We start from the raw sequence: 15,959 nt of genomic DNA, 5'->3' as shown, positions 1-15,959 counted from the left end.
ACTGTCATCAGGACTGTCATCAGAAATTTGTCTGCTCACTGTAATTTTTGGAGCATTAGTACAGTAAGTTACAGTAGTTAACAGTTGTAAGGTAGTTAACTCTTCTTTATTACTGATTTTATTACTGAAAAAATACTGACTTTATTACTGAAAAGCAATTATTATGATATGACATGTGTCATGCCATGTGATGGAAGTTGCCACAGTGGAGGAGCTCCTGTTTCCTTGGAGATCAGTAACACACTCAAGAGTTCCACCTTGTGGTGACTAAGAATCGTTTCCACACAGTGTTACTAAGGGAGTATTTCTAAGAAATTCAGAGTAAGCTCTGTGCATGTGTGTGTGTGTGTGTGTGTAGGGTGGTGGTGGGTGGGGGGGGGGGGGTAGTCAAGTGTACATGTGTGTGTCTGTAGGTGTGGGTGGAAGAGATGGTTGAGTGTCTGTGCGTGTGTGGGTGTGTGTGGTAGAGAATGGTTGTGTGTGTGAGTGTGTGTGTATGGTTAAGTCTCCCCACAAGATCCTGCAGATGATCCAGTATGGAAACTGTTAGTGTAGTATGCCACCGCCCACCCCCCCACCCCCCGTGCTCGAAAACATTAAAGTTAATTCAGCCCACGCCTTAAGCTTTAAGTAGCCAGTTTCCAGTGAGCTGGTCTCCCGATCAAAGCTTCGATTAAAGAGTAGAAAGGAGCTGTTATTTCAGTGTTTCCCTCGAATGCTCGCATTCCCCATTCAAAATTTCCTCTCGAGGGTGCTGATAAATGAGTCAGCAACAGAGCAGAGGATCTGAGAGTGGTTAAGTTGAGCGCCATTCATCTTTTCCTTCCTATTTTTGTCGTTTTCTTTCTTTTTGCTCTGGAAACGGGCAGAGAGAGAGAGAGAGAGAGAGAGAGAGAGACGGGAGTGTGGTCCTACTCGTAGCCTACTGTAATTGGCGAGGGGAGTATCACACGAGTTGCCACCCTTAGTCTTACACATCCTACTACTACAGGAAGCCACAGTTTCAGCAGTTCAGAACACTGTTCTGAGAACAGCAGATGAAATAGGGAAATTCTTCTTGAGTCACATCTTATAAGCACAGCTTATCACCACTGTTATTTTATTTTGCTCTGAGAAAGCATCTTGTGTAGGCGTCATGCACTGGGATGATGGCAGGTACTTCATGGAGGATCTGATCCACCAGGGCCAAGGTAGGACATCTATTCATCTCATGACTGGGGAAAGGGCCTCAGGAAGACAGGAGAGTGGGTGTGTGTGTGTGGGGGTGGAGGTGGGGGGGCGGGGTGGAGGTGGTGGGTGGTTGTGGATTGGCTGCCTTTATCTCATATTCAAGGTGTGGAGAGTTTATCTGGGGACACATGGCAGTGTTAGTGTCCTCTTGTGTCAGATTACAGCTCGGGTGTGGCTTTATAGGGAGGAGAAGCCTCTGATAACCACAGATTTGGTCCTAGTCTGAAACCTAATCTTTGATCCATCCCAGAGCTGAAAGTTCTAGAATCTACTATCTGAAAGGGAAAGAGTGTGCTCTGCTAGTTATGTGTGTACCTGTGTGTGTCATCGATGTGTGTGTGTGTTTGTCTGTGTTGAATTTCATGAACTGCTTGTAAAATTCACTAATGTGGTTTAACATGGTGTTTACATTTGCCTGTAAATGCATTCACACATGTGCTCACACCACACACACACACACACACACACACACACGTTCCTGTGGCTGGTGTCATGTAAATAAGAGCGATCCAATGTCACTTGTTGGCCTTTTCCAGTGACAGCAGTAGCCAAAAGCATTGTGGGTAAGAAATGATGCCTTTGTCTACAGCATACCCAGAATTCAGTTCTTTCTTTTATACTTACAATTTTCATGTACGGATTACAGTTTACATCAACTTTATTAATAAGATATATGCAAAAATGATAATATAACTTGAAGTGACGTTGTACATGATAAGTATATGTAGACAACTGAGATAGTGCCATTATGGTTATAGGAGTGATTGCAAGAGCACCAGTCCCTAGTCATGATTGTCAAACGGTATGTCAGTGTGTCTCATAGTTGCAAGATAATTGGTTAGATTCTTCTTATCCATCTTATTGCATTCAAGTCAACTGCTGCACACGCACACACACACACAAGGCTCCTTCCAGCTGCTGAGCAGACTTTATGGCTCTCAAAGGAGCTCTTTGTCTTAGAGAAGGGCCTCCTCGCTCTATGGGCAAGCTACATTTTCCACACGTTTTCTCCAGTGTTTGAAAAAAAAAATGCAACAATTTAGTGGTGTGTGTGTGTGTGTGTGTGTGTGTGTGTGTGTGTGTGTAACTGTACAACCATGTCTGTGGTTGTGTGATGTGTGTGTGAGTGTGTATTTTTGTAGACAATTATGTTCATGGACCACGTCCAGATGTTCGGTATCAGAATAATGCTACCCCAGTGGGATGGCATTCTCACAGTTGAGAACAAAATTGCGAAAAGTACAGTTTTTCTCCATCCCATAACTGCAACTCTGGAGTTGTGGGTTGTTATGTGTGTGTGTGTGTGTGGTTTTTTTTTTTTTTTTTTTTTTTTTTTTCATTTCCATTCTCTTTCCACACATGGTCTCTCTCTCTCCCCCCTCTTCAGCTCTCTCTCTCCCTTTTCCCTCCCTCCCTCCCTCTCTCTCTCTCTCTCTCTGAATCTCTTCCTCCCTGCTCTACGCCCCTCTGCTTTCAATCAGAACACAATATCGTGAGGTCAGACAGCGTGTTCGCCGTTAGTGTCAGTGTGTTCTGAGACGCGAAGGTCAGTTTGGGGCAGGAAGGAACAGACATCATGCACCGGTGTCTCCGCCGATTCTGTTGCTGCTGCTGCGCCCGTGGCCGCCAACCTCGCAGCCACGGCTACCTCCAGAGTCCGTCACCACTCTCGCCTGTGGAAGCGGCCGGTAGGTGGGAGACTGGGATTGGGACCGGCCGTGTTCAGGGTGGGGCTATGGGAGGGTAATTGGGGTAATGGGGGGGTGGCACCAGTTGCAGGGTGGATGGAGGGAGAGAGGGGGTTCAACCTAGAGGAAGGTTTGGTTCTTGGCCCATGTGATGTGCATGTGTGCACCGTCAGTCTGTGGCCTCCAACTTGCTAATTGCTTTTTGTGGATTTTGGATTTTTTAGCACAGAATCCTGTGTGTGACATGTTTTCCAAAATGTTATGTTTGTGTTTGTTGATGCTATTTTGATCTGACAGATATATCTCATTTTGCATTTCTTGGCTATTATGAAACACAGAAATCTGCCCTGTAGCTGTCATAATGAGAGATGTTAGAATAGGGTACTACTTGGTTCAAGGAGTTCATGTTGTTTGTGGGAAGTGCTTTGAGAGAACTGTGAGGTCTTAAGACTGGCCATTTTATGTGCATCTTGGGAACCCCTTCTGTCTTTTATGGCATCTCATGCCATGGTGTTATAATCTTGCTCCAGGGGGCACTGTTTTGGTAGTGGTAGTCATATGGTGCCATTACTGGTTCTTCTGTTCTGGCTGTGGTTGTCTGTTGCAGTGCCATTTTGGAGTGTTGTGGTGCCATTTTGGAGTGTTGTGGTGCCATTTTGGAGTTTGCCGGTTCCCTCTGTTCTGGCTGTGGTTGTGTTCCATGGCGCCATTTTAGAGTGTTGTGATGCCATTTTAGATTATGCCGGTTTCCTCTGCTCTGGCAGTGCTTGTTTCCCATGGTTGTCATTTTGGAGTTTGCCGGTTCCTTCTGTTCTGGCTGTGGTTGTTTCCCATGGTTGCCATTTTGGATCGTGCCAGTTTCCTCTCCACCATTTCATAGCTCTCTGTTTCGTAACAGAGCAGCCCGACCACGGCCATGTTAGTCATCCCAGAGTGCCATAGAGCCCAGGCAAAGTGACAGGCACGTCTGTGTGCGTTAGTTTCTGTGCCTGTGCACCTAACCCAACTGCCCTCAGGGGAGATTAATAAAGTTGTATTGTACAGTGCTCTCTACTTGGTCACGTGCTTAAGGCATTGGCATCTTGCACACCATCTGCACTAATCTGAAATCTGAGTTCAGCTCAAAAGCTTCTATTGTCAATATACTGTAGTTTCATACTCGGATGCCAAATCAAAGTTCTTCCTTTGAACACGATATTAGTACAGATATTTTGGCATTTTAAAGTAGAAATTGTTGTAGAATGTTTTCGGTTACTCCTGCTGCCTTTTGGCAGTAGATGTTGGGCCAATTTATTTGCATGGTCCTCTGATCATATCAGGCTCGCATCGTCTCTGATGATGAGTGACTCATATCCTGCCATTCTCTCCTTTACTCTTTGATCATGAAGTTGTATATATTATATCAGTAACCAGGGCTGCCAACTTTTCAAAAAACCTTGGAGTGAGATTTGGTGGGGCCAACCAAAATTTTGCTGCGTAAATTTTTGTTTGGCTCATTCAGCATTATACCGTACAGTAAAAAAAACGTACATCAGTGGTTCTCAGGTGTAGGGACCAGGCATGGACGGATTATGAGCTTTCGGGCCCCTGGGCCCAGATGTACAGCGGGGAAAATAAGTATTGAACACGTCAACATTTTTTTCAGTAAGTATACTTCCAGTGTGGCTATTCACATGAAATTTTCTCCAGACATTAGTATTAACTTAGATAATCCACACATATAAAAAATCCGAAAATTTACGCAGCCTACGAAATTAATAAAAAGTAAATCATGCATAATTTAAAAATAACTCAATAGGCTACTTGGCTACGTAATAAGGTTTCCATTACAGCACCGCGGACGTTCAATGAACGCATGAAAGCGGATGGTTTGTTTGAAATCCCGACACTCTTTCAACTACATGGAACATAATAGTGATCATCAAATACCTCCCCAGATTTCAGTGCCAATCAGTCCCAACATTTAACAATATAATCAAACAGTCCAAAAGTAAATTAAATATCAAACTAAACCGAAAATGTCATGCTTTTGAAGGCCTATCAGTATGCCGCTCCAAGAAACGCATGTCTCAAAATAAAACTCGCATAAGAAATAAAGGGCTGTCTCGAATACAATCCTGCCCCTAAAGGCCTGTACTTTGTCTTAAGACCCCGGCCATAATTTGAGGATTTACAGTATCTAAGTAGACAAACTGGCTTCAGATATCCAACAGAGTGAATAGAGATTGTGCAGTCTTAGCTGTGGTAATTGACGTGATGCTGTTAATGGGGAGTTTTACATAGCCTAGCGTAAACCTATAGGTTATTATTTATTTGCCGTACCTATAAGGCTTTTTACCTTATCAAAAGTGAGGGAGACGACTGATCTCTTTAACACTGCGGGGGATTTGGCACTTGTCACTGTGTGTGTGACAGAAGCGGAATGGGAAAATGCGTGTAACAAAAAAAAAAAAAAAGTTTATGAGCGATTTACGCGCAAATGGGAGAATCCAATGAAAATTACAATGAAGCACTAAACAGATGCTGAAAACAGCACTGGTATTTCGCACGGCAAAAGGGGGGGGGGGGGTCCAAACTAACAATTTTAAAAAGTGGGTGGGTGTTTTGTAAGAATTTAAGAAATGTTTGTATATTTTAACTTTTAAATGCATCAATCAGGTGCACTTTCAAAATAAATTCAGAGGTCAGACTTGCTTATTTTTATGGAAATATTTGTGCTGTAGCCTAAGCTATTTTGCACTTCAGAATTATAACCATGCACACACAGGTGGAATAGTTATGGTGATATTGCAATAAGTTCACAACCACAAAAACATATGCTACATTTCACAGTTCAGAAATGTTAAAAAATGTGTGTACATTTCAGCACTCCATGAAATTATGCAGAAGTGGTCACCTGTGTTATTCAGCTAGTTTATTTAAGATAATATATTGGTCATTGTAATGGCCATAGCCTATAGCCTACATGCTATTCCTTTTTCAGGATGTACCCATATCTGCATGATGTGAATGTTTGCATATGGCTTATGTCAGGCTTTATATCAATATAGCCTATATTAGCCTAAATTGCACGTCGGTTCAATGTTAATTCTCTCTCGAACCATTTATCACAGCAACTTGGCGCTAATATCATTGGAAAGCTTAGATTCCGCACGTTCACATGATGTGTGATATCATATGTATAGGTTTAGTTTAGTTGAACCTCATCTGCCAGGTATTTGACCTACCAGGTTGACACTTCAGCGTGAAAAATACTCAATAATACTCAAAGCATACCTGAAGCCGGGGAAATGCGGGGGGATGCGCCTGGGATGGCTTCTGAAGTAGCATCGCAAATGAGAGAAAATTTAGAAAATTCCACAGACAGGGGGTGCTCTTGAACCCTCTCACCGTCTCTGAAAGCATAACCGTGGCTCAACAGGTAGATCTATAGATATGCTAAACTCATTTTTCAGGCATCTGACCGACCTGACACTTCAGCGTGAGAAATCGGGGGTGTGGCGTGTGAGCGTGTGAAACTAATCAAATGCGTGTGTCTCACGGCCAATGCGTGAGAGTTGGCACCTATGAGTAACTATGTGTTCGCTAACAGCAGGATTATATTAGGATTGTATAACAGCTTAATGTATTAGTGTATATTTGCTGGGTAGTAAGATGCTGCTTCCGAAAGGCCTGTCAGTAGCTCCTCAATCAGGGCTGCATTGTTACCCACATTTAACGTCATCCTGGCCAGGTCTGCCTGCCAGGAAAATCATGGCCTGGACCGTGTTACCATAATCAGCACCTCCTTAAGCCAGTGATGTGGTGTGTGTTGTTTTGCCAAATGGTTTGAAGGGCCTTTTTTAATGAATTTAGGTTCTTCTACTTAATGGCAAACATGTGCACAATTGCTTGTGAGCTTTAAGGGTTATCATTAAAAATGAATGGCAGGGCTAAGTATTTGATAATCACTATTAGCCTGTGCAGGTTATGTACCATATGCATATGTATCTGTTTAGTGTGTTTGTTCAATATTTATTGTTTTAGATGTTAAGATGTTTTTTTCTTGGTTGTTTGTTTGTTTGTTTGCTGTGTGAGTGTGCATACATGTGTGTGTGTGTGTGGTCAGACCCCGACGGTATTTCACTGGGTGAGACCGTGACCCCCACACCTTTCACTCTTTTACGGTGTCCAGCTGCCAGCATTCCTCCTCTCTTCTCTGTTCTGCGTCTCTCCTACTGTATGTGCCGTGTGCAGCATGAGTTCAATGGTCAGGGTTTATTCCTGGCCCTTAACTGGGCTGTGCGTGACCATGTAATGTCACCCCCCTTCTTTCCACCAAAGAGGGTCACACTCGTGGCGGTGTTGGGTTTCTGTGACATTTGTTTCGTCATACAGAAAGTCTCTCTCTTATGCTGCCCCCAATGAGTTTGATGTGTAGTGTGTGTGTGTGTGTGTGTGTTTGTGTGTGTGTGTGTGTGGTGTGACCTTTGAAAGGGTTTTGTCATGTGTTAAGTCTTCAGATCGTTTTTGTCTTGTGTTTAGTGTCCTCTAAATGTGCTCTCTCTCTCTCTCTCTCTCACACACACACACTCTGTGTGTGTTTGTGTGTGTGTGTGTATGTGTCTGAGTTAATTTGTGTGAGCATGTGCTTATGTTTGATCTTGTGTCGCCAAACAAACACAGCTGGCTGTGGTGCCCTGTATCCACCGCAGCGCTGCACAGCACATTTGATTAAATAATGTTTGCCCCCTTGGTCTAGTTTTGCAAGTACAGAAAACCCAACCATTCCCTTCCCTGTCTCCCCTCCTGCACGCTGGCCTGATACGAGGGCACAGCTGAGACTTGACTCGATACCGACCTGAGCTTTGCATGGGCAAAGTGTGTGTATAGGGCACCTGTCGGCCGCCTTAAAGCCAGAAATATCTCTCAGTTGTAAAAGTTAACATCGTTAATCATTCCTCCTAAAGAAGAGACTGTCACTCAGGAATTCCACCTCAAGGGAATTCCTTTAAAATGATTACACTTTCACAATGGGCTAATGCTCCAGTAGTGCCGTAGAAAACTAAGTGCTGTTTTGGTATTTTGAAAAAGCACATTTATTCTGAGAGCTGCTTGCTCCTTAGACACTTTATTGTTTGGAAGTGAAACAGTGTGCTGTTATGTTCCTCTCTGGTGCAGAGTGAATGGGCATATGTTTGGAGTTTGCGCATGAGGAAGAAATTAGTGGTAGAGTGTGTTATATAATGAAATTTGGGGCTTTAAACTGACTGGCTTTAGACTGCTTGACTGCACTGCTTGATTTATGTTTTGGGGGATCATATTGATTTTCTGCAGAAGTGCGTCAATGAAATGAATGCAGGGACAAAAATAAGAGCACATTTCCTGACAGTGCCGCATAAACTGGACAAGGTTTCATGTTCAGGGCTCTTAATGACCGTCCTTATCAGCACTGGGTGTAGACCAGCTTTTGTGTGTGTGTGTGTGTGTGTGTGTGTGTGTGAGAGAGAGAGAGAGTGTTTGTGAGTCTGGATGTCTTTGTGTATTGCACACACACTCACTTATGTTTATACAGCATGAGTTGGTCTAGGAGTACATTTTGAGAGAGAGAGAGAGAGAGAGAGAGAGAGGGAGTGAGAGACTCATGTATTATTAACTGGAACTAGAGGCACCACCACCACCAGAAGTGCAAGTCTTCTCCCAGAGTACAGAAGCCAAAGACATGATGAGATACTTCTGAGTGAGTCTAAGCTGGAAAGAGAAGGGAGTCACCGCAGAGAAGAGCGGAGAGGAGAAGAGGAGAAGAGGAGTGGAAAATAACGCAAGCCAGACGTACTCTAGCAAGCGGCCAGTGGTTGTGAAAGACGAGGAGAGAGAGAGAAAGGGGGGAGTGGAGTTTTATACCACTCGGCTGAGTCATAGAAGGAAAAAAGAGAAAGAAGAGGGGGCTTCCTCGCTCCCGGCTCTCCCTCTGTCGCTCGCCTGCTGGCGTCGCTCGGAACTCACTCGGCCGCTCGCTCACTCGCTCGTCCGCGTGTCTGTCGGTCTGTCGGGGGTGGCGTCCTGGAGTCCTCTCTGCGCCACACCCCTTTGCGTTTCCCTCCCCACCACCCTCACCCTCTCCCTCCCTCCCACACCCTCCCTCCCTCCGGCTCTCTCACACTCACCTTTCACCCCCCCCCACCCTCCCACCGCTGAGCGACAGCCGCCTGTCCCCAGTCTAAAGACAGGCCCGATGCCGGCTAACCCCCCTGGAAATGTGTTCCCGACCCTGGTCATCCTGGGGCATGTGCTGACCCTCATAGTCGTCTGGAACTGGAGGCAGAGGCGGCGGCAGCTCCGGGAAGGTAAGGCAGCGGCCGGCAGAGCTGGACAAAAAAACAACAAAAAAACTTTCCTGTCTTTTCTGTGTTAAAACTGGGTGTAGGGTTAGTATGGCGAGAGGTTAAAACTACTGTGTGTTGGAGTGAGAGAGAAGTTGGTTGTCACAGTGTTGTTTTAGAGTTATTCTTCTTGCGCTTCTGTGCTGCTCTCTCGTCGTCTTACTCTCTGCGTGTTTAGTGTGTGTTAGCTCGCTGATGCACTCACTCATCGTCTCTCTCTCTTTCTTACACGCACACGCACACACACACACACACACACACACACCCACCTCCCTTTTCCTGCCATGTGGAAATGGGGGGTTAACCCTGTAAATGCTGGGTCCAAGAGAAGGCACAAGCACAAGCTTTCGTAATGAATATGAATGAATAGGTTTGTAGTTGCTCTGACAATTCAGATGGGTTTGTTTGCACTTGTTTTGTTCTTAGTTAATGGATTATAAAGTACTTTATTGAACTTTTAGAGGACTCACTGGCAAGGCTTTGACTTTTTCTTCGCTAAACACATTTACACTCTGACTTTTTTTCTACTCTTGATGCAGTTGAGTAGGAGTTGCTCTGAGACTTAGTTTCTAATTATACCACACCACTCCGTCTCCAGACTCCATGGGAATGCACACACAAACGCACACACACACACACACACACACACACACACACACACACACAGACACACACACAGGAGTTAGAGTGTTTTCCGCATTCCCTTTTGTTTGAGACCCATCTGGTTTAGCATGACCCCCTTCACTAGGTCAGTGCCGAGGACTGAAGGTGCCCTTAGGGCCTGATGTATGTGGTGCTCTGGCTTCTATTGATGTAGCTGTCAGCACTTTCAATGTGTATAGGCTCAAGCTGTTGGATTTACCTGGTTAGATACTGTAGGAGTGTTGTGACATAACACTGTAAGGGGTGTGTCGTCTCCATGCCATACCTTCTATACTCTCTATACTTTGTACTTTTGTCATTGTTTACTAGTCCAAGTGCCTTTGGATAGATAATGGATGCTATCTCATTTTGATCTAGTTTATTTATCTTGTGTTGATATATTGCTGCTGGTTTTCTGAGAAATACCAAGCACAATTTAGTTGTATGCCTACAATGACAAATGAAGAGTCTCACTTTTACTCTTACTGTTGGCTAGAATTGACATGTACTAAACAATGTGCTTACATGTGCACAACTCCTGCTTTATTGGTTATGTATATACTCTAAGTATGGATACTTAGTGTACGGACATATCTTATGCATGTCATTAGGACAGAACCATGTCACATCACTGTAACCAATAATCACAGTTACCATGACGATGCTTTTTGCTATGGATACTCGTTTGTGTGCAGACACACTTTATAATTCTGTAATTGATCTTTCCATTATGGAACCATCGAATATCAATCTAAACACATCCTTGACAACCCCATTAATGAATTTACTCCCTGTTATTGGTTTGACATGGAAAACAGCATGTGCTAAACCAGTGGTGTTGGCATTAGGAGTGTCCTTTATGTTGTTTCTAGTTCTATGTACACAGGTGAGAGATGGAGGAGGGTGTCTGGAGGGAATGTGATATGTGTGTGTGTACAAGGAGGCCTTGGGCAAGGTGTGTGAAATGGACTGTGGTATGCCTAACAGTGTTTTAAAGTAGCTCGGCAGGTTAGAAGTGTGTCTTGTTGATAAAATAAAGGTGTGTCCATTCTTAGGAGGTGCTGCAGAGGATTCATGGGAATTGCTGTCTTGGTGCGAGATTGAGTTCAGTTCATCAGTTATATCTGATACTGCTGGGCATCAGTACCTATGAAAAATGGCTAAAATAATCTTTGTTTTATTTTTGTCTTGTGATGGTGAGTGTTTTGTGGTTTCAAGGGTGTGGCTGAGACATTAGAAACTTGTTTGACTGTAAAATGTGTGGCTGCCACTGCCATGACAGACACATACTCTGCGTTTACCGCACCTGTCTTTCTTTGGTCCTGCTTTGCATATTCCCTTTGCCTCCATGCCTTGATATAATCTCTCTCACCCTGCCATGCAACTCACTAGAGACCTCATCACAGAGATGTGCTTTAAACTCTCTGGCTGTCCTCTACCATACAGAGCGTCTATTTTGACCCCTCCGGGCTCCTGTATCCTTGTCAGGGCGTTGGCTTTTCTCTATTTGCACTCATTATTACACACTGGCATGATAGCCATTATTAACTCTAAACAAAACCGGACACTGACGGTGCCAGAATACAATGGACAGCAGGCTGGTGTTACTCTGCCAGAGCAGATAGGGGAGCTTGTTTTTTGTTACACTTATTACACAAGACGGACGGTCCCAGAATAGACTGAGCTGATAGCATGCTAACCCAGTGTTAGACAGAGGGACTTATTTTAGTTCTGGTTCTGTAGTTCCTGCTTGTCAGCCAAAGCATCCATCAAGTGAGGTACCCCACTGGTGGAGGAGAGAAACTTGTTCTAATTAAACATTTATATCTAGCTGTACAGTAGTTCTTGCTCCTCAGTAGAAGTGTACATGTGAGTGAGATTCTCCATAGCTCGGTTGGGTTAGACTGAAGAGGGTTTGGGTAGCTGTGTGTGTGTGTGTGTGTGTGTGTGTGTGTGTGACTGCTGAGTCTTAGGGCAGTGCAGTGATGGGGAGGGGGAAGGACAAGAGGGGGCGGTGGGATCCAGGTTAAAGGTGAATGGCGACAGGTTTCATTACATGAGGGGGGGTTTACCCAGAGTCTCAAAATAAAACCTTATGTCAGCCCCACTACCAAACACACACATAACACTCATTCACACACGCACGCACCACATGCACACACACACAAGCACGCACGTACGCAGCACATGCACACACACACATACTGTAGGAGAGAAGGTTCTGACCACAGACAGACTCCATGTCTGTGTATCCTGGTAACGGTCATAACATTTAGTGGATCCCCTTGACTTTTCCTCCTGAAGGGTATCGGCTCACTGCTCTATGTGGCATGTCAGGTATTTGATGTGCACACCAGGATAAATATCATAGACTTGGACAGAGTTGCAGTGTGTGTGTGTGTGTCTGTATGTGTATGAGAGAGAGGGGTGCATTGCTGCATCTCATCACGGTATACTTCAGTATGCTGTGAGAGATTGCAAACAGCTCTCTCTCTCTTTCTCATTTGTCTGAGGAATGAGGAGCTGCAGGAAGTAAGGGTGTTGGCACTGATATATTAGCACCCAGAGAGATAAGAGTGTGTGTGACTATTAACACACGTGGGTGTGTGTGTGTGTTTGAGAGAGAAAGTGAGTTAGTGAGAGAGAATGTATGCTATTCTTACCTGTACTTCTTAAACTCTGTCACTCCCTCTCATAGCCTCTGTGTCATTCACATGGGCCCAGAAAAGCTCTTCCTGTAGGGAAGCCTTGACACGGGCCCACAATCTGGGATGTTTTGGTCTATTATTGAAAGCCTCACTGGACGCATGAAAACACACCCTGTTTTATTGTCTGCTGACTGGCAGACACAAGTAGAGCCTTCAGAAAGCTGCGGATGTGTTGAGGACACAGGGCAGAGAATACGGCTGTTATCTTATTAGATCGTAAGTTACTGTATTCCAAGAAGCTTTTTGTTAAGAGGATGTCAAGGTTTCTCTCCAGAGCATCTGCAGCCAGAACATCTTGTGATTTGCGATGATGTACGTATGTTAAATGATAAAAGAGCATGTTTTTGTCTGCTTTTAAGCAGATAATTATTTTTATCAAGAGTACATACGTGTCTGGAGTGAGTTATTAGTATTAGACTCCAAATGCAATTGAGCTGTCCTCTCACATTGCATGCCTAAATCATTGTGTAATATCAACCATTTTTCACAGACCATGTATTTTCCAGGGTTGTTTGCAGTGGATTGCACTGAATTAAGGCATTCTGATTGCAAAGAATTAAGGCATTTAAGGTGCATGTCTCTGAAACACTAAAGTACTGAAGCAAGACAGACCTTGACTTGCCGTCAACCCAGATGTCTGTGGTGCACTAAGTGAAAACATTCGCTCGGATTGTAGTGCTTGGTAAAGCTGACTGCACTGGTATTGTATAAAATGGAACAGAATGAATTCCCAAACACATGCTGTGAAGGTCCTATGCTTTAAGTTAACAGAATTGTTTGAAAAAGAGAGAGAGAGAAAGTGCGTGTATGTGTGTGTTTGTGAGAGGTACAGGGATGTTAAGCACTACTTTTTCAAACCGTTGTCTCACTGTCTGAGTCAGTTACACAAATTCAAGCACAAGGCAAGAGAGAGTCAAAGCTCTTCTCCGGCATGTCGGCAAGTCTGTCTATCCGTTCCTCTTCTCCATCCTTCCAGCTCCATGCATCCTTTCATTCATCTCATTGGACCTCCCCCCCCGTATTGTGTGTAGTCCTTTTGTGTGATGCCCAGTTGTGTGGTGCATGTGGGTGGGCAGTGCCCAATAGCTGCTGCTGTGGTTGCTGGTGCTGCTGGGGATTGTTCCTCGTGAGATGAAGGTCAAGAGCTCCCGCCCAGGGCACACACACCCAGATGACTCACCCTCACGCTGTTCTCCATCGCACACACACACACACACACACACACACACACACGCACACACACACACACTCCTCTCTTTCCCCACTCACGCTCATATTTCTGTCGCCAAAAAACATTTTCACCACCACACCACTTTCACAAAGCGCCAGACATACCAACATAGTAAGTCATTCAAGGATGAATCAGGGCTTGCTCCTTCATTTTGAAGTGTTTCGTTTCCCTGTAAACAGAATTTTTGTCTCTTTAAAGTCATAACGTATTTCCTCAATCTCCGCAGTATTGTACAAAACCATGCATAGACAGATAATAGAGGACTGGAGTGGATCTGGGTACTCACCGATAACACTCACTGAGAGGTCACACAAATGTTTCGTTTTTGAGCTGGGCGCATACAACAGTCTTCCCTCTTTACGCCATGCACAGATAGTGACTGGATCAGATCTTGAACTGATGCGACACTGATACAAAACAGATCAGGCAGATATATTAACAAGTAAACAGACCAGGCAGATATAGTAAACAAGTAAACAGACCAGGCAGATATAGTAAACAAGTAAACAGCTTCCTCAGTACTGTGGAGCACTAGGGCCTGTAAGCAACCACCCTGAAATGCTATTTGATGTTTCACAATATGCCCAAAGTACTATATTGAATATATGCTATATTGCCATTTTGAAGGTGTTTGGGTGCTTGTGACTGAGTTTGTTACAGTTATTCTCAAAACATTTGTATAATAAAAACAATAGCAAATAATGCAGACAGTCCATGACTTTGTTTGTTTTTGCTGAAATAATGCTGTATACAAGTTACAACATACTAGCACAAACGTATAATTGGATGAAATTGGCTTACTAAATACAAAAAAAATGAAATACAGACATAAATCCTGATTGGTCTCAACCATTTTGCCCTGTATCTTCTAAAGTGGGAAGTCCTATCTACAAAGGGTTACCATAGTTGACTTTTTTTTTTTTTTTAAGTATATTTTTTTGGCCTTTTTATGCTTTTAATGACAGGACAGTGAAGAATGACAGGAAGCGAGTGGGAGGGAGAGTCTGGGTGGGATCCGGAAAGGACCACGGGGCGGGAATCAAACCCGGGTCGCCGGCGTACGGTGCAGGTGCCCCAGCCAGTCGCGCCATGGCCGGGGCCATAGTTGTCTTTTTTAATGCAAGCCGAACTGCATACCTGACTGATCACATGGCAGCGGTTGAGTTTATTCCTCAGATGTTGACTCGTTGAACTCGTATCAGGTATGCCACCTCTGGGTTGGAATGCAAACCTCTGGGCAACCACACAGACAGACAAACCACAGACACACCTGTCACCGCCCTGCCAAGAAGAATAGCACGTCTTACGTCTACGACAGTCTTATGTCACAATATTGCAGAATTTGTCATATATCATGATTATGGTTAGGTATGTGGGAGAGGCCTTTGTCCCAAAGCAGTTTACAAAATGTTTTGAAAATATAGAATAATAAAATAAGTCGTTTTTAATACCAGTAATTATTTTGAAATACATAATATACTGTAAATATGATGATGTTACAAATAACCCAATAGTTATACAATACATAGTTTCTATGAAATGAATAGGTTTTTAAACTACATTTGACTAACATATGTCAGATTGTGGGCACCATGTATTGGCTTGGGAAGAGGTACACAAAGCCTTTAAAAAACCTAAACCATAAAACCTTTAGTTGTGACCCTGCTGAAGGGAGGAATCGAGGTGATATTTGCATGGCTCTTAGATTGTATGCTGGCTAAGTAAAAATTTACATGGTGCATATCAGGTATGCTACAGGATGCAACGTCACCAAAAATAGGCCTACTGTACAATTGTAGAAATAGAAAAGCTGTTCCATAACTATTTTAGAGAATATTTTTTTCCAGTCTAACATATAGAGACAGATTCTTTTTTAAAGTATTTTTCATCAAGCATGAATTTGGCTACTACGTGAAACTTAATATACCATGCACAGCATAAAATCTCTCTTAGAATTAGCCAGAAGAAGTGTATTTAGAATGGATCGTTTTAAGGTTGTTTAGTTTTCCATAGGCCTTTCTGAACCACACCATGTTGTTAATACAAAGCTGTGGTCCAAATGGGCCCCAGTCCTCAGGAAATCTGACTCATAATCCCC

General features: G+C 43.8%; 1 protein-coding gene across 4 annotated transcripts in view; it reads left to right on the top strand.

Moving 5' to 3' along the window:
• Positions 1-15,959, top strand: part of pleca (plectin a) — a 144,364-nt gene that overhangs the window by 73,324 nt on the left and 55,081 nt on the right. The window contains exon 1 of one of the 4 annotated variants that reach the window (XM_076301714.1): positions 2,793-2,918. The exons of 2 other annotated variants lie outside the window; for them this stretch is intronic. In XM_076301714.1, the coding sequence (XP_076157829.1) occupies positions 2,807-2,918 (112 nt within the window). In that variant the 5' untranslated portion in view covers positions 2,793-2,806. Of the gene's footprint in view, positions 1-2,792; positions 2,919-9,111; positions 9,245-15,959 lie in introns of those variants that run through there. One more of the 4 variants, XM_076301713.1, reaches the window with a different exon arrangement.

The sequence above is a fragment of the Alosa pseudoharengus genome, unplaced genomic scaffold, assembly GCF_046254945.1.
Source record: "Alosa pseudoharengus isolate Yale_2024_CS ecotype anadromous, Long Island Sound unplaced genomic scaffold, YU_APseudo_1.1 YU_APseudo_1.1_scf_23, whole genome shotgun sequence".
NCBI classification, from domain to species: domain Eukaryota; kingdom Metazoa; phylum Chordata; class Actinopteri; order Clupeiformes; family Clupeidae; genus Alosa; species Alosa pseudoharengus.
The sequence above is the reverse complement of the archived record's forward strand: the minus strand, read 5'-3'. Positions and strand labels throughout refer to the sequence as shown.